This window comes from Panulirus ornatus, chromosome 22, assembly GCF_036320965.1.
Source record: "Panulirus ornatus isolate Po-2019 chromosome 22, ASM3632096v1, whole genome shotgun sequence".
In the NCBI taxonomy this organism is placed as follows: Eukaryota; Metazoa; Arthropoda; class Malacostraca; order Decapoda; family Palinuridae; genus Panulirus; species Panulirus ornatus.
Window position 1 is genome coordinate 4,122,398 of NC_092245.1, and position 22,611 is coordinate 4,145,008.

At 40.6% G+C, this 22,611-nt stretch overlaps 1 protein-coding gene across 5 annotated transcripts in view; it reads left to right on the plus strand.

Annotated features, from left to right (window-relative positions):
* Positions 1 to 9,592: 9,592 nt before the first annotated feature.
* Positions 9,593 to 22,611, plus strand: part of LOC139756501 (uncharacterized) — a 192,685-nt gene continuing 179,666 nt past the window's right edge. For all 5 annotated transcript variants that reach the window (XM_071675945.1, XM_071675944.1, XM_071675943.1 and 2 more), the window contains exon 1: positions 9,593 to 10,046. Coding sequence is in view for 3 of the 5 variants with exons in the window: in XM_071675943.1 (XP_071532044.1) it covers positions 9,879 to 10,046 (168 nt within the window). In the remaining 2 variants the exon portion in view is untranslated. The remainder of the gene's footprint in view (positions 10,047 to 22,611) is intronic.

Below are 22,611 nucleotides of genomic sequence, written 5' to 3' on the forward strand. Positions count from 1 at the left end.
CCATACAGCAGCCACATACGGACGATTCATGAGACGTGAGTCGTGATGTGTATAGTTATGGCAGGATGAGCCTTCACTGGGAGGGCGCAGCACGTAGTGTGGCCTACTGCTACAGTCACCAGTAATACTACTGGGATTACGGAACACTGGCGGATGTTTGTACCACATCAGTAGTGACAATCTAGTCTTATCCTGAACCTTTGCTTGGTCACATGACACTGGTGGGCATATACTTCCGGTATTTCTGACGAAGAACCGAGATACACCAAATGTTTCACCTATGGAGGGCCTTTAATTTGCCAGCTATGAAGGATCTATAATCTCCCAGCTGACGCAGGGATTATATATATATATGATATATATATATATATATATATATATATATATATATATATATATATATATATATATATATATATATTATTCTTTTTTTCATACATAATAGCCATTTCCCGCGTTAGCGAGGTAGCGTTAAGAACAGAGGACTGAGCCTTAAAGGGAATATCCTCACTTGGCCCCCTTCTTTGTTCCTTCTTTTGAAGAAACTGGAGGGGAGGATTTAGATGATGTTCCTATATAAACTAGAACCAACATATAAAACGTTGAATGAAAATATTGTTCATTTTTATTTCCTTTATACATCATAGGAAACAGTGATCCCAACGTGCAGTGATCCTACCTGTGCAGTGATCCTGCGTGTGTAGTGATCCTCCGTATGTAGTAACCTCCATTGTGTAGTGATCCTACCTGTGCAGTGATCCTCCATGTGCAGTGATCCTCCGTGTGTTGTGATCCTACCTGTGCAGTGATCCTACCTGTGCAGTGATCCTCCATGTGCAGTGATCCTCCGTGTGTTGTGATCCTACCTGTGCAGTGATCCTCCGCGTGCAGTGGTCCTGCATGTGTAGTGATCCTTCGTATGTAGTAATCCTCCGTGTGTCGTGATCCTACCTGTGCAGTAATCCTCAGTGTGTACTTATTCTACCTGTGCAGTGATCCTGCGTGTGCAGTGATCCTACATATGCAATGATCCTGCGTATGCAGTGATCTTACATATGCAGTGATCCTCCATGTGCAGTGAGGAGATTAGGTTGGATAATAAGAGGCGGAAGAACACAAAGTTGAATTAGATGTCCATAATGGATATTTAACCATGTACTGATCAGTTCTGGAGAGAGAGAGAGAGAGAGAGAGAGAGAGAGAGAGAGAGAGAGAGAGAGAGAGAGAGAGAGAGAGAGAGAGAGAGAGAGAGAGAGAGAGAGAGAGAGAGAGAGAGAGAGAGAGAGAGAGAGAGAGAGAGAGAGAGAGAGAGAGAGAGAGAGAGAGAGAGAGAGAGAGAGGTTGCTTTAGAAAAGTGATTGGAGTTGCTTTTGGTAAAGGACCAGAAAGATTCACCAGTAAAATAAATGAGTTCAGCACACCTTCTCCTCAAGAGGATGTGTTCGACGTAATGAAGAACAGCTCTGCAGTAATTGCCAGCAGAAAGGAAAGCAGAGTGTGATTGGGGAGGAATGGAAGAGTCTCATGGTCTGGTATGCTCTGTCCCTGATGCGATAGGCATCAGAGTACGGGAGATGTACGATCCTATCCCAGCCCACACAACCTCAACAACAAATTCCCACTCTCTGTCTCCCGGTTCTATAGCATTTTCAATCAGCTCTTGCGTGTCGGAAGGTAAGAGTCCTACACGCATCACTTTTACGTTTTGCCCAGTTCTACGTTTAGGTGCACCTGCAGATTATAAAGAATGGCACCCGTTGGGATGATCATTAAATCCTGATTCTCCCATCCGTTAACATCCTCCACAAACTGATTAAGATGTTTAGATGTATTTTGCAAGCCTGCTGACCTGAGTGTGTAAGCGGTTCGCCCAATAGTGATTGACAGATCATCATTAACTGTCGCAATTATCTTTGGTTTCATTCTTCCTCTGTCCATTACAACACTAGTTTCTGGAAAGGTTTCCCCCCGTGCTTCAGTACAAAAGGTGTCTATGCTTGCAAACGGTGACTATCCCTGAGCTCAATTTTTCATAAGGTTTCAAGCTTAAACTTTCAGCCACCTTCTTTCGTGATGAGTAAGAACTGTGAGTCAGGGCTGAAGACAATTCCAGTTTCAACCCTACGACTGCCGCTTGGGTTCTCCACCCTCTCTCTAAAGCCAGCGCGAATATTCTTTTCTGCATAGCTTTCCTGGTGATCACATCCAACTGTTTACGTTGGTTTCTTAGGTCCTGCTGTGTGACTCCAACGCCACTCTTTCATATGTTACGCCTTCGAATCATTATACACCCTCACCCTACCAGTCTTTGGAACGCAAGGGAGATTGACTGTCAGGTAATAGTGGTTATTTCATTCTGCTTGGAAAATCATTTCCCTTACTGTGACGTCCATATAACAAACGTATATACTGAAATCGAACAGATACTTCCCAAAGAAAAAAGTTGGTGGGACGTGGACTGCATATTGCCAGAGTACTGAACATCAACAAATAAAGTTAGTCTAAACGAAGTATCTATGCGGTGTTTTCTTTGTGTTTTTCCTTTCATTTAGTGACACAGAAACTATAGTGACACATTCACACGAAGAACCGACATTCGAGGATAAACTGTCAAGAAAGTTGATTAGTTTGGTCATAGAGAACTTAAGAGCACGGCTTAGCTTACGGACGTACCAATTTAGTAGGTCTCAAACACAGACGAGAACCACAATGTGGCTTTAATTAAGAACAATACAATTCTACTCATTAGTACGAATTCAGTGATTGGGCACTTTGCTAGAAATTAAAAAGTCTAATCTAAATATTCTCAATACGTCATCATGATGTCATTTGTGAAGGATCATGTAGTATTCTTTATGTTAGAAGACGGAACGGGCCACTAGGGCCCAAATCAAAGCCATCCCATTAACGATATATATATATATATATATATATATATATATATATATATATATATATATATATATATATATATATATATATAACGATATATATATATAACGATATATATATATATATATATATATATATATATATATATATATATATATATATATATATATATATATATATATATTTTTCTTTTTCTTTCAAACTGTTCGCCATTTCCCGCATTAGCGAGGTAGCGTTAAGAACAGAGGACTATCCCTGGGGATAGGGGACAAAGAATACTTCCCACGTATTCCCTGCGTGTCGTAAAAGGCGACTAAAAGGGGAGGGAGCGGGGGGCTGGAAATCCTCCCCTCTCGTTTTTTTTTTTTTTTTTTTTTTTTTTTTTTTTTTCCAAAAGAAGGAACAGATATATATATATATATATATATATATATATATATATATATATATATATATATATATATATATAACGATATATATATATATACATATATATATATATAACGATATATATATATATATATATATATATATATATATATATATATATATATATATATATATATATATATATATATATATATATATATATATATATATATATATATATGTTATTATTATTATTATTTTTGTTATTTTGCTTTGTCGCTGTCTCCCGCGTTTGCGAGGTAGCGCAAGGAAACAGACGAAAGAAATGGCCCAACCCACCCCCATACACATGTATATACATACACGTCCACACACACAAATATACATACCTATACATCTCAATGTACACATATATATATACACACACAGACATACACATATATACACATGTACATAATTCATACTGTCTGACTTTATTTATTCCCATTGCCACCTCGCCACACATGGAATAACATCCCCTCCCCCCTCATGTGTGCGAGGTAGCGCTAGGAAAAGACAACAAAGGCCCTCCTCTGACCAGATCCCCATTTTATCGACAACCCTTAATTGGGTGAACAGCACTGTTGACTGTGGACCGACTGCCGCAATCAACCGACTGCCGCAATCAGGATTCGAGCCTATGCGCTCGACCCTGGACGGCCGGTGAATGCGTTACGGTCGGGAACGCTAACCGCTACATCATGGAAGTCCATTAAGCGTAAAACAATGGAATAAAACAATAAAAAACTCGATATGAAGCCACTGTAACTGCCTTTATTACATCATGCGATTAGCCATTCATTGTCATGCAACAATACTCACAATGAAATATGTATTTACAGATGAAAATCTATAATTTTTTGTGTCTCTTTTCTGTATTGCCAGTCTGGGTCAACAGCCAGACGACGCACGTTCACCGCATAGGAAGAAAACACATGAAGGCATTCGCTGTAACTTTGCCCAGGTAAGAATCAGGGAGAACTGCACCAAACTCAGGTTGGACTTGGCTGCTCGAGGGACTTCGGGCAACTAAAAGCATGACTTTAGTGAACAACGAAATAACGTCATTACTTTGCTGCTCGATAACAAAACGCTGGCTCGTGAAACATGGGAGGAAGGAAGGGAAGGGAAGAACTAATATGTCGTCTTAAGAGAAAAGAGGTATCTGGTAACTATATACACCTGTCGAAGAAACTGCTTTGAGGAAATCCGGTCAAGGAAAGTGCAGCCAACTAACCCGACCCTGGCGTGCTCCCGCTTGAGTTGACTGCCCAGGGATCGGCACCCAGGTAACAACCCCAGGGGCAACAACCAAATAGCAACTCCCCTCCCCCACCTGTCTCCTACCATGCCACGCTCTGCGTCGTGTCAGTAACCGCCAAAAACCGTTACCATACGTTATACACGTTAGGGTCAGAACCTCGACCCTGTTCCGGCACTATATCCCGCGCGGCGCAGATCTGTAGGAACCTCGTCACATGTCGGCTAGCGTTCGTGACCGTGACGCATGTAAGGGCCGTCCTAAGTCGAGCACATAGTCCTCATCCTAATTGCGGCAGTCGGTCCACGAAAGATGAATGTAGCATGAAAAAGGTGGGAGTCGGGCAGATTAGAAAGGAAAGGATAGTGAGTGGTGGGATGAAGAAGTAAGTTTTTTAGTGAAAGAGAGGCGTTTGGACGATGGCGCAAATAACTGAGAGATGTATAAAAGAAAGCGGCAAGAGGTCAAGAGAAAGGTGCAAGAGTTGAAAAAGAGGGCAAATGAGAGTTGGGGTGAGAGAGTATCATTAGATTTTCGGGAGAATAAAAACATGTTTTGGAAGGAGGTAAATTACGTGCGTAAGACAAGAGAACAAATGGAAACACTGATGAAGTGTGCAACGAGGAAAGTGATAATAGGTAGTGACGAAGTGAGGAGATGGAGTGAGTATTTTGAAGATTTCAGTGGCAGATATAGGGTGCTTTGGTCGGGGTGGTGTGCGAAGTGAAAGGGTCAGGGAGAATAGTTTGGTAAACAGAGAAAAGGTAGTGAAAACCTTGCGGAAGATGAAATCCGGCAAGGCGGCGGGTTGGAAGGTATTGTACTTAAATTCATTAAGAAAGGGGGTGACTGTGTTGTAGACTGGTTGGTAAGGATATTCAGTGTATGTATGGACCATGGCGAAGTGCCTGAGGATTGGCGGAATGCGTGCATTGTGCCATTGAACAAAGGCAAAGGGGATAAAGGTGAGTGCTCAAACTACAGAGGCATACGTATGTTGAGTATCCCTGGGAAATTATATGGGAGGATATTGATCGAGAGGGTGAAGGCATGTACAGAGCATCAGATTGGGGAAGAGCAGTGTGGTTTCCGAGGTGGTAGAGGATGTGTGGATCAGGCGTTTGCTTTGAAGATTGCATGTGGGAAATACTTAGAAAAACAAATGTATATTTACGTAGCATTTATTGATCTGGAGAAGGCATATGATACGGCTGACATAGATGCTCTGTGGAAGGTTCTAGGAGTATATGGTGTGGGAGATAAGTTACTAGAAGCAGGGAAAAGTTTTTACCAAGGATGTAAGGCATGTGTACGAGTAGGAGGAGAGGAGTGACTGGTTCTCAGTGAATGTCGGTTTGACGCAAGGGTGTGTAATGTCCCCATGGTTGTTTAATTGGTTTATTGGTAGGGTTGTTAGGGAGGTAAATAAAAGAGTTTTGGAAAGAGGTGTGAGTATGCAGTCTGTTGTGGATGAGAGGGCCTGGGAAGTCAGTTGTTGTGCGCCGATGATACAGCTCTAGTGGCTGATTCCTGTGAGAAACTGCAGAGGTTGATGACTGAGTTTGGAAAAGCGTGTGAAAGGAGGAGGTTGAGAGTAAATGTGAATAAGAACAAGGTTATTAGGTACAGTAGGATTGAGGGACAAGTTAATTGGGATGTTAGTTTGAATGGAGAAAAACTGGAGGAAGTGAAGTGTTTTAGATATGTGGGAGCGGATTTGGCAGCCGATGGAACCATGGAAGCGGAAGTGAGTCACAGGGTGGGGGAGGGAGCGAAGGTTCTGTGAGCCTTGAAGAATGTGTGGAAGTCGAGAACATTATCTCGGAAAGCAAAAATGGGTATGTTTGAAGGAACAGTGGTTCCAACAATGTTATGTGGTTGCGAGGCGTGGGCTATATATGATAGAGTTGTGCGGAGGAGGGTGGATGTGTTGGAAAATGAGATGTCTGAGGACAATATGTGGTGTGAGGTGGTTTGATCGAGTAAGTAATGAAAGGGTAAGAGAGATGTGTGGAATTAAGAAGAGTGTGATTGAGAGAGCAGAAGAGGGTGTGCTGAAATGGTTTGGACATATGGAGAGAATTAGCGAGGAAAGATGGACAAAGAAGATATGTGTCATAGGTGGAAGGAACAAAGAGAAACGAGAGACCAAATTGGAGGTGGAAGGATGGAGTGAAAAAGATTTTGAGCGATTGGGGCCTGAACATACAGATGGGTGAAAGGCGTGGAAGGAATAGAGTGAATTGGAATGATGTGGTATAACGGGGTCGACGTGCTGTCAATGGACTGAACCAGGTTATGTGAAGCGTCTGGGTTAAACCGTGGAAAGGTCTGTGGGGCCTGAATGTGGATAGGGAGCTGTGGCTTTAATGCATTACACATGACAGCTAAATACAGTGTGAACGAATGTGGCCTTTTTTGTTTGTTTTTCTGGCGCTACCTCGCTGAAGCAGGGGGTAGCGATGCTGTTTCTTGTGGGGCGAGGTAGCTACAGATGGATGAAGGCAAGCAAGTATGAATATGTACATGTGCATGTATGTATGTTTCTGCGTATGTGTATGTATATGTATGTATATGTCGATATGTATATGTATGTACGTGTGCATATGTGGGCGTTTATGTATATATACGTGGATATGAGTGGATGGGCCATTCTTCGTCTGTTTCCTAGCGCCATCTCGCTAACCCGGGCAACAGCGATTATGTGTAATAAATAATAATAAACATCTATTTTATGCATCATATATAATCGGTTTCCCGCGTCAGCGAGGTAGCATCAGGACACAAACGAAGAATGGCCCATCCACTAATATATGTATATTAACGCCTACATACGCACACATACATATATATACACATCAACATATACAAACGTATACATAAACATACATTACATACATACACATGTTCCCGTTAGAACCCCTTCTGCTACTGAGGGTCACTGGCATTCAAGTCTGTTCCTGTGGAATTTGATTCAGCCCTCTTTCTCTCTCACGACTTTCTCTTACGCTGTCGTCTAGCGGCCTACTGGATCTTACGGTGGGAATAGATTCTGCATTCACTCCGAAGCGCTTGGAGGGTCATCAGTTGAAGAGCAAACACGTTCTCACCGACGCCCCCTCCTCCACCTGCGTTTCCTCAGAAGCGGCCTCCTCACCCGTGTTTCTAAAGATGCCGCTACCTCCACCTGTGTTTCCTCCGTCGCTGCTCCCCGAGTCTCCTCCAGCGTTACTGGTTCTGGTTCGTCCGACGCTCTCCACGCTAACGATGACGAAGGGCTCTGGACAAGAGTCGTGAGGAAAAGAGACTTCGCTCTTCGTGAAACTCAGGGCAACAAGAAGCTCCGAAATTTCCTGCTCCCGTACCAAGCGACAACTCCTCGGCAGCACCTCTCCCAAAGTACAGGATAAGAAAGTCAATACCGTGCAAGCAAAAGTTCCAGCAAGCCTACAGCAAATCAAGCTGCACCTCAAGAGAACTGCAAAACGCTATCTAAAAGAGAATTTTCTCAGAGTCTTGCATGCCGGATTTCAGTCAGCCAGATGGTACTTGGTGGCCACGTGAGGAGAGCCACCATGCACCGACAAAGAAATATCAAGACAGACCCTAGTCAGTCTTCACAGACTGCGACTGGGGTACAAATGCAACTGGCAACTGACCGACGGAATCTTGATTGAGTGTCCTTACTATCAGGAGCCAGCAGCACAACCCCTATAACATTACCTACTTGACTGCGAGGTGACACGCAAGCCTCCGGACGAGAATGCCGGACTATCAAGAGGGAGACCACAAATACCAACTGCGTCACTGGTACACAAAGCCCAGAGCAAGCATCTTGCAGCACATGCTCTACATCACCCAAAGATATTCACCGCTTAGATAGCCAGATCGTCTAGTCAGTTTCTCCCGTCATGTCTTTTGCCAAACTGTCAGGGGAACTCCTCCCCTTGCTGGAATGGGGGGGGGGGTGATGGAAAGGAAAGACCCATTCAGACCACTGAGGTGGCGGAAAGCAGGTAGCGTCTTCCTGTTTTTCTGCTGTGATGCGGGATCTTAGGCTAAAGTACCAACATCCACACGGGAGGAACTTTCTCTGACCATGTCAGCGGACAGGGACTGCCACCAGGCAATGTTGGACAGAAAACCAGCCGACCTTAAAGTCCCAAGAAGAGCACCAGCGGATAGATCGTCCAGCCGGTTCCCTTGGGGTTCTGAAGATGCTCCTCCAACCGGTGTCACACTGAGGTGGCCATACGGGTGCGGGATCTATACACACACACACACAACACAGTAACACTAGTCCGTTCCCCCAATCGGACATACGGAACGGACCGCCTGCAGGAAAGGCCCCTTGTCGTACTGTGGCAAGACAACATCAATGTATCTTAGTTTGTATGAAAAAACCTGCCCAAGCAACACCTGCACCAGCGGTTGATTATCGACAACAATATCTAAAATCATTTTAGTACTTGACGCGACTCTTAAATAATGGTTTTCTAGTTTGATTTACTCAATGATTGAAATTGAAATAAGCTTCGCCTGTCAAGGGATATTAGAGGATTTAATTTTTTTTTTTTTTTCATACTATTCGTCATTTCCCGCGATAGCGAGGTAGCGTTAAGAACAGAGGACTGGGCCTTTGAGGGAATGTCCTCACCTGGCCCTCTTCTCTGTTCCTTCTTTTGGAAAAAAAAAAAAAAAAAAATAATAGGTTTTGTTAATTTCTACGTTTTACTCTTTTTTTATCATAATAGCCCTCTCTTTCCTCGTTATTCATATATTTGGTAAGATGGAAAATAATGCATAGTCCATCTCAAATGTTTTTACTGTGTAAGGAGGCCATAGATGTACGTTTTTTTTTCTATGTATAATCTGTGGTCATTTCTGAAGTGACTTAAACGTAATCTTTACCTTTTTTTTTTTTGTATTTCTAAGTCTGAATGTATATATGAAAAGATATTGTACGTAGTGGATATCAAAAAGTTAAGATCATATGTAGCAGAAGCATTCAAGGTCTGGGTGAGTTTCTGTGAAAGGGAAATTCTGTCATATACCTACATATGAGTGAACACATGGTACAATGTACAAGGTTAAGAGGCGAACAACACGTGTGTAAAACTGTCTCCCTGTAACACACACACATAGTAATAAATCGTAATCATACTCACTATGATCCAGGTGTCTTTATGAATTAAGTAGCTACCTGGCAACTTGCCATGCTATTTGTTTACTGCGTCACTTGGCGAGTTATTAATGAATGTTCCTGACATGTGTAAGTGAGTAGAGGAAAGATTTGCTGGACTACAACCTTTGCAATATGATGACGATGAAGTTTTCGTTAGTGGTTTTGCCTGCATTATCATGTATAAGCACATGTATGGAGAAGATACAAGAAGACTCGCTCTGTAATAATATAGATGGATGCAATCACAACCAGTCTAGGCTCTGTACTAGCGAGAATGTGACACTTTCCTGTGATAACCAGGTTGGTTTTGTTCTTTTACTTTTGAATTAAAATGTAAGTTAGGAATGTGCATATGGTAGTTTTAGTTTTCGTCTCGTATATCCTATGTAGAGCGATGATATACGTCCTAAGTACCGTGCTTCATCTTGCCTAACCTCAGTATGTTGACTGACAAAATTTAGAGTTCCAAAGTTACAGAAAATTGAATGCTTGCATGGCTACTTTCTCCTTTTATAATATCAGACATGGCACGGTCAACTGAAGCCCAAATAAAGGCCTTCTTATATTTTTTGTTCATGCTCGCCATTTCCCGCGTGAGCGAGGTAGCGTCAAGAACAGATGAGAAGAGTCTTAGAGGTAATATTCCTCACTTGGATCCTTGCTCTGTTCTTTTATTTGGAAAGTAATACAGGAAAAGGAGATATCTAGCCACCCGTTCCTGCCCCTCTTAGTTGCCTTCTATGACACACAGCAAATACATGGGCAGTATTCTTTCTCTCCTAACCCCAGGGATATATATATATATATATATATATATATATATATATATATATATATATATATATATATATATATATATATTTCTTTCTTTCATACTATTCGCCATTTCCCGCCTCAGCGAGGTAGCGTTAAGAACAGAGGACTGGGCCTCTGAGGGAATATCCTCACCCGGCCCCCTTCTCTGTTCCTTCCTTTGGAAAAAAAAAAAAAATGAGAGGGGAAGATTTCCAGCCCCCCCGCTCCCTTCCCTTTTAGTCGCCTTCTACGACATGCAGGGAATACGTGGGAAGTATTCTTTCTCCCCTATCCCCGGGGATAATATATATATATATATATATATATATATATATATATATATATATATATATATATATATATATATATATAAATATGTATGTATATGCAACAATCACTGCTGGAAAGAGAAATAAAAACAGTGAGTACTTTCCAGTGGTGATCGTTGCATATATCTCTTCACAGTGAAGTGAAGGTTCTGGGTTCTGCATATATATATATATATATATATATATATATATATATATATATATATTTATCTCCTAGCCTGCTCCAGGCAACCATCTTATTGACTAACCCCAAGGGGTGGATGAACAGCTGTGTTGACTGTTGCAGCCCATAAGTGCGTCTAGCCAGGAATACTTAACGACTACACCATGAAGGCTTGAAATGAAAAAAAATTACTTGTCTTATAAGTATCAGCGTTAAGTTTAAGGATAAGGGCTCAAAAGCTTACTGTAATCGGTTTAAAGCTCCATATCCAGTACCTTTTGGCTCAGTACTCTTGGATAACATGATAATTAATATTCTAGTATAGGGATGCCACCTTTCTACATGATAGAAGCCTATGAAATTTTCAGGAATGCATTTTTACACTGTATACAGGTGATAAAGGTTGTGGGATTGTACGTGTTGGATCAATTTTAAACTTGTAAACTTGCAGGCTTTTGAAGTAGAGGGAAATTGTTGAGTAAAAGTATTCAGAATCAACATTGGACAGTTTAAATAATGCATTTGTAACTCGTTGAAATCATGCAAATAGTGAATAAACAGGAGGGGTGCCTGTGGCATCCTGACATCATTTTCTAATGTCGTTGTGCAGTGAGTGACGACATTATAATAGTGACTTTCATGGATAGCTGACCAAAACATTCACCTGGCACTTGTTTGGATTCTGTAGAACTTTTATGGTTCGTCTGTCGAAATACAAAATGAAATTGCTGTAATAAAACAAGAAAAATTGCCTGTAGAGTGTTTAAATATCCATTATCCTTTAGTATTCAGGGCTCGAATTATGCTTATGGGATCTCTCCCACAGAATGTCAGATTCTTATATATCTTTAGACTTCAACACTCATTATTTACATTGCCAACCAAACAAATGTACATGGCAGAGATAAGGAGAGTACTGTACATTTTTCATAAGAATTCATGATATCAAGTTTGCTCACAAATGCAGTCTTTAAACATTAGAAGTACAAATTTTTTGATTTCCACATTTTACAGTATTATGGTATTGTTTAATCCCACTTTTTATGTAACCTCTCATGATCCTACCATTGATAAGTTATTTGATATCGAAAGATAGTTTCTGAGGGTAGTAAAGCAAACTCTTATGTCATTCCTTACAGTAGCAACAAAGATTCCATGAAAGAAAATGTAAAATACCAAACCTATAAGAATGGCATCTCTGTTCTAGACTTTCTCCAGTTGCTCAGTGGCTGTGAGTTTCAGTGATTAGTTATCTTTTACCATGTGCTAGACAGTGACAATGATGCACTGCCATGAATCTTGCTGTGTAGCAGAAATTGCAACACAGCCTAACCTAACCATTCTGATAGTATAACCTTACCTAACTAACAACCCAACCCAACTCTGAGTAACCTAACCTAACTAAACTTATTCTCTTCAACCTGATATAGAACCACTAATATATGTTAATATTATGTTGACTGGGTCAGCTACCATATCCAGGAACAATACACTAGAATGTACTGGGTGTAGAGTTCCATGATGAGTAGAGTAAGCTGTTGAACTCAGTTAAGGTTAAATGGGTAATGTAATGTTTTATTCAGGAACAGATTGTATACAGAATATTCCTTGTTGAAACTCATATACTGACCTATAAAGCCATTATTGCCTCATGTGATATCTTTTCATAAAATACAATGCATTAGATCATGCTCTGCAACTGTTATAGTATTCTCCAAACACTACACAGGGATTACAGAACACAGTATTTCAGTCTACATTCATCTATCCATACTACTTGTTCCCTCTGGGAACTCCCTTCATGGGGATGGTCCAGCAAGTCTTCACTTATCTCTATCTTACATGCCTCCCATACGTACACGATTCTATGTATTTTTCCATCATTTCTCTCCCTTCATTACTCTTCTACTTTGTTTCTGCTTGTCACAAGTGGTCTTCCTCTCACACCATCACCCCTTTAATCATACTATCATACTCTCTGCTTGTAAACTCCCCATTTTGCATCATCTCCACATGCTCAGATCACCTCAGTATTATTTCACCCAGTCTACCAGTCCACAGTTCATTCCCTTTGCATTTCCCTGCCATATTAAATATCTCGCTCTCCCTCATTTCTTTCTTCATTCCATCTATTCAAATAGCATATTTCCGTGGCCTAGATTTTTGACTTCTGTAACTCATCCCATATTCATGTTTTGGCTATAAAGGTTATTAGTTGGTAGGCAGCCAATGACCAGGGAGGTAAATTACCAGTACTCCCTGTCTGGGTATCAGGAGGGTGAGTCACATCTATTTAGTGAGCCAGCAATTTAGTGGTTGTCAAGTTGTACCTCCTTTGACCCAGGTAGCTGTCTTTTCTTTCTGCCTCACTAACATGTGGACTACTGGCATTCTGTTCACAACATACAATATCTCCTTGTCATATGTAACACTTTACTCATGCAGCTCATTCTTTATAACTCTAGATTTTCTTGCAGTGAGCACTATGTGCTGGCTCTGTCTTTTGGCAAAATATTAGGAGCAGTAGGTAGAAGTAGTAGGTAGGAATATTTAGGCAGGATTATTAGGTAGAAACATCAGGTAGAAGTAGGAGCACTAGATAGAAGTAGTCATTAAGAACGTTACATAGAAGTCTCTGCAAACACTGTGCTGGATTTGCCCTCTGCCAGTGACCTGTTAAGGGTGATAGTTATGGAGACTCTATTGCCATAGCCACCCCTTTGAGGGAGTTTCAGTTGGAACAGGTGTCAGAGATATAGATAGATAGACAGACTGTGCTGTCTCTTAAACCTTTCTTGTCTGCTGTACTTACACCTTTACCCTTCAATATTCTATTAAGGGACGCTGTGACTTTTCTACCCTGCCCCTCTTTTTCCCCTATCTCTCCTTCCATATCACCTAACATACCCAAGATAGCTCCCAAATGCATAGATTTTGTCACCTCTTCCATTTTTTATCCCTATGTATCTATAAGAGCTTATTACGCTTTCTTCTCTCACTCTGTAGTTCAGTATTCAAAGCTAATAGCAATACAGAGCTATTGTGGACAGTAACCTAGTAGGATACAACTGTGGTAATATTGACATATGTAATGATTATTTGGTGACAAGTTGGCTCCAGTGGGTCAAACTTTATTTTGCTGATTGTTTTATTTTCAGCATCTTTTATCTTCCCTTATGCCACATGTGGAGTATGTCGGGTAGGCTGGAGGCAAAGTTCTTTGATTAGTGGTAAAATAATGTTGACTGATTTTACTGTTTTATCCCAACACATTTTCTAGACTTCAAGATAGCAGCAGGTATGAGATCTCCTGTGACCCCAGTGGATTTAGTGGAGGTAGAATTTGATCCCTGGGGATAGGGGAGAAAGAATGCTTCCCACGTATTCCCTGCGTGTCGTAGAAGGCGACTAAAAGGAGAGGGAGCAGGGGGCTGGAAATCCTCCCCTCTCTCTTTTTTTTTTTCTTTTTTCTCCAAAAGAAGGAACAGAGAAGGGGGCCAGGTGAGGATATTCCCTCAGAGGCCCAGTCCTCTGTTCTTAACGCTACCTTGCTAACGTAGGAAGTGGCGAATAGTTTGAAAGAAAGAAAGAAAGAATTTGATTAGAACTGATATTTACATGAATCTGGATATTAGCAAAAACTTTTTGTTTTTACATCATAAAGATATTAGATTAAGTAAATGGAAATAAGAAAAGTAAACTTGCTGCAAAATAACCACTACAATTGATGTTTGTATTTGAAAGAAATTTGTAAAAGTTCATGTTAGCTCATGTATGATTATTAGCTTGAATGATTTTGTCTTACAGTGCGTGTTTAGAGAATACAATAACAGACACTGATTGTGTACATCAAAACTGGCCTGTGGTTGGCAGATATACTCATTGACCTCTGATGACATCCTGAAAGTGGTTTAAGCTGTCCATAACTATGGTTTTAGAATATGAACAGGAACATTCAGATCCTCTTAAGGTAAAAGCCTGTATGCAGAGTCTGCTAAGCTCCGTATGAACTTAAGGTACAAAGAACTTGGCTTAATGTATCTGTTTACGTTTAAACATACACCATCTAACCTTTCATTTACAAATGTTTTTGCTGCTGAGAGGAATGAGATATTTGATGACCATCATAAGTGTTCTAAACCTTTTAAAGGAAAACTAAAGATGTCATTGATGAGAGCAATTATGATGATGAACTCAATTCAGGAAGTGGGTTTTGCTTGACATGTTTGGCGTGATACTTTTCATGTGAACAGAGTAAAGATACTGATGTTTTATGATGAGTGTTTAGTTACTGATATGATTTTTGAAGATTATCATTTAGCAGGAGTACTGTAAGGATTGGTGCCTGAACATACAGAAGTGTTAAAGGCGTACACAGAATAGAGTGAATTGGAGTGATATGGTTCATAGGGGGGGTGACATACTGTTGATGGACTGAACAAGGGCAGCGGAAGCAGCTGGGGAACCTCTAAGAGGTGTCTCTCATTGCCAAGAATGTGTTGAAAATTTCTACTCTTCTTAGTACCCCTATAATCACCATTATGGATGTATTTCTTTTGACTTGCAGGTCCTGTACACAAAGTAGCCCCACAGAAAGTCTGTAGATTGTTGAATGATCCAAGAGATAAGATGGAAGACTTATACATGTCATTAACAGAAGTGAAAGAGAATAACAAGAAATGCAGCATGATAAGTGACTTAGTGATTTTATTGGGATAATTTAAGGGGCAGGGTGGGTAGTGCTGGAGGGCATCTCCATCATCCTCAGCCATTTTGTAATCCTGTTGTGGTGAAGGATTTTAGCAATAGGTGATAGGTAAATAGATAGAATATTTCTAGAGAAAAACGCTTGTAGTGTCCTCTCCATGTTAGTGAGCCAATCTCTGTTACCCCTATTTTAGCATACCATACATGGTGTAATATTTCTGAGTATTGCTAACTATTATAGAGATCCCTTGCATACCAAGGTTTTGCCATCCATGGCTTAGAGTATGCACACATAATGTACATCATTTTATGAAGAACATTCCCAATTCCAGGTTGACATTTCAGATGGAATACCTCTCAAGTGCTTCTGTGGTAGCACAAGCTCTTGCTCAACTATTTTGTCTATGTCAAAGAGCCCAGACTTTTCCTTCAGCTTGGAAGCATTCCTTGTTGTAGCCTATTGGTAAGACAGGAGACTACTATAACCCTTCCAACAATTGTCCCATTGTTCCCACTTCTGCTATCTCCAAAGTCTTTGAAAGTCTTCAAAACTTGCTTTTTTTAATACTGTCAGAATCCCATTCCCTTCTTTCTGATCATTAGTATGGATTTCTTAGTACTAAGCTTAGTGGTAATCTCTCCTGTGTAACTCACCTCTGGTCCTCCTCTTTCAAGGATTTTATTAACACTTTTCTGGTCGCCCTTGACATCTCCAAAGTATTTTATAGGGTGTGGCATGTCTTTGTTTTCTAAATTCCTTCTTTTGGTTTTACTGCTTCCCTTTAGTCTCATATGTGTAGTTTCCTCTCTGGCAGTTCCAGTGTAGTTGTTGTTGATGGAGTGACTTTGTTTTCCTATCCTATCAAGGCTCTGTCCTATTGGGTACTCTCTATCTTCTCTCAGTAAATGACTTCTCTCTTTCTGTTAACCCTATTCACTTTTATGCTGATGATTCCATATTACTAACCTCAGCTCACTTTTCTTCCTCTCATTCTTGTAATACTCATTCTTGTTCTTTTACGGATCATATTTCCTCTCTAAATTTGGATTTGTGCAGTATCTCAGAGTAGGGAAGCAGTAACCTTGTTAAATTTGAAAGTGCTAAGATGCAGTTTCTCGCAGTATCTCTGTATAAGAATAATTTGTTTCCCTTTGTTCAGTTTTAATGCACTGCAATTCAGCTATGTAGGAACATAAACATATTGGGCATAACTACAGGGTGCCCCTCAAAAATGTAATATATATATATTATTTTTTTTTATTTTACTTTGTCGCTGTCTCCCGCATTTGCGAGGTACCGCAAGGAAACAGATGGAAGAAATGGCCCATCCCACCCCCATACACATGTATATACATACACGTCCACACACGCAAATGTACATCCCTATACATCTCAATGTACACATATATATACACACACAGACACAGACATATATACCCATGCACACAATTCACACTGTCTGCCTGTATTCATTCCCATCGCCACCTCGCCACACATGGAATACCATCCCCCTCCCCCCTCATGTGTGCGAGGTAGCGCTAGGAAAAGACAACAGAGGCCCCATTCGTTCACACTCAGTCTTTAGCTGTCATGCAATAATGCCCGAAACCACAGCTCCCTTTCCACATCCAGGCCCCACACAACTTTCCATGGTTTACCCCAGACGCTTCACATGCCCTGATTCAATCCACTGATAGCACGTCAACCCCAGTATACCACATCGATCCAATTCACTCTATTCCTTGCCCGCCTTTCACCCTCCTGCATGTTCAGGCCCCGATCACTCAAAATCTTTTTCACTCCATCTTTCCACCTCCAATTTGGTCTCCCACTTCTCCTCGTTCCCTCCACCTCCGACACATATATCCTCTTTGTCAATCTTTCCTCACTCATTCTCTCCAGGTGCCCAAACCATTTCAAAGCACCCTCTTCTGCTCTCTCAACCACGCTCTTTTTATTTCCACACATCTCTCTTACCCTTACATTACTTACTCAATCAAACCACCTCACACCACACATTGTCCTCAAACATATCATTTCCAGCACATCCACCCTCCTGCGCACAACTCTATCCATAGCCCACGCCTCGCAACCATACAACATTGTTGGAACCACTATTCCTTCAAACATACCCATTTTTGCTTTCCGAGATATTGTTCTCGACTTCCAAACATTCTTCAAGGCTCCCAGGATTTTCGCCCCCTCCCCCACCCTATGATTCACTTCCGCTTCCATGGTTCCATCCGCTGCCAGATCCACTTCCAGATATCTAAAACACTTTACTTCCTCCAGTTTTTCTCCATTCAAACTTACCTCCCAATTGACTTGACCCTCAACCTTACTGTACCTAATAACCTTGCTCTTATTCACATTTACTCATTTACTCAGTCTTGGGACTGTTTCTCTTTCTTATATATGTTAATGATGTTGGTAATGGGCTGCATTACAAGATATGAAAATTTGCTGATGATATTGATAAGTGCAAGGTTTTACATACTGGTAGAAAAAACGAAGAGGCAAAAGACAGTTGAATTGCAAAAGGTAAATGAGGAAAACGACTCGGGTATAATATCTCTGGTGACCTGAAACTAGTAAGCAGTGCTCAAAAGCCACGAAAAGAGTGAACAATATTCTTGGTTTCAAAGGTAGAGCCTTCAAATTTTAGTCCAGGGAAATCATCCTTACTTTTTGTAATTCATTGGTTTGTCCTTATCTTGAATGTTGTATTCAGTTGGAGAGAGTAGCGTTGAGCAACCAAGATGATTCCTGGACTGAGAAACAAATCCTACAAGATGAGATTATGTGATTTGAATCTTTTTAGCTTAGAAAAGAGAAGGGTACTAGATGATCTAATACAATTATTCAAAATGATCAGATGCTGTGATCTTGATCTGTCAAATTACCTAAGACTTGATTTGTTTAATTACTGGTAGAAATGGATTGTCAGCATATGGAATGATTTGCCAAGTAGAGTTACTGAAAGCAGGACCAAAGACTTGATACATATTTTGCTTTAATTTCACAACTTTCATTATTTGCACCTCCATAGTCAAAAGACAATTTGTGGTTACAATTTGCTGGTTATTCTCTTTGAATTATCTGCATGCCCTCTAACTTTTATTGCACTACTCTGTGAGTTTTTGATAACATCTACTGTCACAAACAGCCTCGAAAGGATCCATTGGTCTGCTTAAAGTTTTGTACAATATTACTTTGTACTTTTATAGAATGAGTTGTTTTTGATGTATGACATTTGTCCTTTGACACTGAACTATTCATTATACGACTTAAGATACCTATCTCAAGGGTTACTCCCCTTAATCCCCATTTCCTATAGGCCTTCTTCCTGCCAGGAATATAACTCCAGTGGTTGGCAAAGGACCTCTTTAATGCATTGCCTGAAGTAACAATACAGTGTGAAATCAAGTTAAAGAGAAAGAAAGACATGTCTCTATGTTCTCTCTTAACAGGAACTGTCAGATGTGTTAACCACACCCCTCTCTGCCCTTCACTCACTTGTGGAATGGGTCAAAATAGAGGTATTTGATATGACTTTTAGATAATTTTTACTTTTAAAAGCCATTCTATCATTTCATAAAGGATTTTTTTTATTCTTATTTAGTGAACATATGAAGACCATCACTGAAGCCAATATTGCCATGTAAAAGCAAAGGATATGGTAATTTGAACTCATAAATGTTAAAAGAAAACATATCTGTTGACTTGTTACAATTAATCTGTGTACAGCTAAAAAAGATTCAATTTTACATTTTGAAATGATAGGTTGGCTTGCAGATATAAGAGAAAAATGCCTAGAAAGTTAAATAAGTACCTCTGTGTTAGCCAGGTATATTGTTGAGTGAAGGTTGGAGGAAGGTATGATTGACAGGTCCAACAAAAGGATGTGGTTTCTATCTTTTTTGTTTCACACTGTCATACACAGGTACAGTGTAGGTTGAATAACATAATATTTATTTATATTTATTATACTTTGTCGCTGTTTCCCGTGTTAGCAAGGTAGCTCAAGTAGGAATATGGAGTTTAATACTGTAAAACGAGGAAAAACATTAGTAAGAATGAATAGAACTGATATAAACCTCCACTCTTTTTCCCAAAGAGGTGAGAGTACCTTAATTTTCAGAAATAGACCTGACCTGTGTAGCTGAAACATGGAATGAGTTGCAGAGGTTAAGAATCATGGCTGTGGAAATATGCTATTAGAGAGGAGCATGTTGTATGACTAGATGAAATGAAGTAAGAATTGAGGGGGTTTGTGAGATTTGGCATGGCAGGAAAAGAATTGGGGAGTGGTAGAGTGGGTGAAATAATACTTCAAGGTGGTTTGGGCCTGTTGAAAGAATGCAAAATCTGGAGTTTACAAGGAGAGTAAATGACAGTGCAATTAAAGGTGTTGGTGTGAAAAGAAGACCACCAATAACATGGGGAAATACACTAGAATGAGGGAGAGAAATGGTGGAAGAATGTATGGAATGTTATATGCAAGAGAGAGAGTGGCTAGGGATAAGTGGAGACTCTTTTGCCATGTCCACCCCCTTGATGGGAGTTCCTGGAGGGAGTGGGTGTCAGAGATATAGATGTAAAGAAATGTACAAGTGCTTCTGTTGTCTACATACTCCAATTGGTGAACTTCTTTATATGGTAAGCAAATGTGTTTGTTCAAAGACTTATTTTTAAGCATACCTATCTTAGGTTCAAGAAATGATTCATTTAGATTTATTTTTTGCCTTTCTTAACTATTTAAGAGAAAGGCATATAGTTTTGCATTATGGATGCAGAAACACATTATGGATGTAGGGTAACAGAAGTCAGAGAAATTTTGAACCGGATAGTGACAAAGTTAGGAGACTCAAGATCCACAGGGTGAGCAATAAGTGTTTTTAGTAAGCGTTAACTTCACTCTTGGAGCAGAAACAATGAAAGAGATTACAGTTGGAGATCTGACAGCGCAGAGAAGCAGTCTTGGACAGTAGGATATCAGTGAGATGTAAAGATCAGGGGAGAATGTAATCTGATGGTGTTCAGCAGGGGGATGGTTACATAAGTGAATGAAGAAAGAGGTCTAGGAGCTGTATCTATGGGAGTGGATTGGATCCCAGTTGCATGATGGCAGAAAGGTGGGCTCTGGCATCCACCCAACCCCTCTCAACCATTGATGCCACTCCAAATGAGTGCCAGAAAGTTATGTGATAGTTGCACTCCCATAAACATTCAGGTTTTGAAACGTTGAAAAAGAAAATAGAAAAAGAAATAAAAGATATGTGTGAGTTATGTTTTTAAGAGCTGTGTATAAGAAAAAGAGAGTTGGGTTGGGGTTTGCTAGTATCGACCCACATGTAGTTGAGGCAAGTGAAAAAAGCTAGTGATTTGAGTACACAAGGAGCTACATGCAATCCTGTGCTCGCTCACTGTAGTGCTGCCACTATCCCTCTTGCAACCTGGGTGTCCGTACCTTCATGTTCATTGGTTACCTACCTCCCATTACTACTCTGAGCTTGGTGTGACAGGTGTCAGGAGTAGGAGTGATCAAACCAAGACTTAGGGTAAAAAAATCTGACTGATAAAGGGACATAAGTCTTCATCACAGCCAAGGTAACCTCTTCTGTACTGTAATCAGAACTGTCCTGGCCAGTGCCAAAGTTGGGATTTCAAGAGGAGGATAGTGGGTGGAATTGGTCAGTTAGAAGTGATAGAGGAACCAAAGGGGCACAAATACTGTATGTATGATAAAAGGATTTAGAGGTGGAAAAAGAGTTTAAGTGTAGTGGGAGTGTGGTTTTGGTAGTAGGGAACTTGGGTTAGTTGTATGATTATTTGTTTCAGATGGTTTAGGAGGGACATAGAAAGGGCCCTGGCTGCACTGGAATTATCCCAGGGGATGGGGGAGAAAGAATACTTCCCATGCAGTCCTCATGTATCGTAGAAGGCGACTAAAGGGGATGAGAGCGGGGGGCTAGAAACCCTCCCCTCCTTGTATTTTAACTTCCTAAACAGGGAAACAGAAGAAGGAGTCACGCGGGGAGTGCTCATCCTCCTCGAAGCCTTAGATTGGGGTGTTTAAATGCATGTGGATGTAACGAAGATGAGAAAGAAGGAGAGATAGGTAGTATGTTTGAGGAAGGGAACCAGGATGTTTTGCTTCTGAGTGAAATGAAGCTCAAGGGTAAAGGGGAAGAGTGGTTTGGGGATGTCTTGGGAGTAAAGTCAGGGGTTAATGAGAGGACAAGAGCAAGGGGAGGAGTAGCACTACTCCTGAAACAGGAGTGGTGGGAGTATGTAATAGAGTGTAAGAAAGTGAACTCCAGATTGATATGGGTAAAACTGAAAGTGGAAGGAGAGAGATGGGTGATTATTGGTGCATATGCACCTGGGCATGAGAAGAAAGATCATGAGAGGCAAGTGTTTTGGGAGCAGCTGAGTGAGTGTGTTAATAATCTTGATGCACGAGACCGGGTTATAGTGATGGGTGATTTGAGTGCAAAGGTGAGTAATGTGGCAGTTGAGGGAATAATTGGTGTATATGGGGTGTTCAGTGTTGTAAATGGAAATGGTGAAGAGCTTGTAGATTTATGTGCTGAAAAAGGACTGGTGATTGGGAATGCCTGGTTTAAAAGAGAGATATACGTAAGTATACGTATGTACGTGGGAGAAATGGTCAGAGAGCATTATAGGATTACTTGTTGATTGATAGGTGCACGAAAGAGAGACTTTAGGATGCTAATGTGCTGAGAGGTGCAACTGGAGGGATGTCTGATCATTATCTTGTGGAGGTGAAGGTGAAGATTTGTAGAGGTTTTCAGAAAAGAAGAGAGAATGTTGAGGTGAAGAGACTGGTGAGAGTAAGTGAGCTTG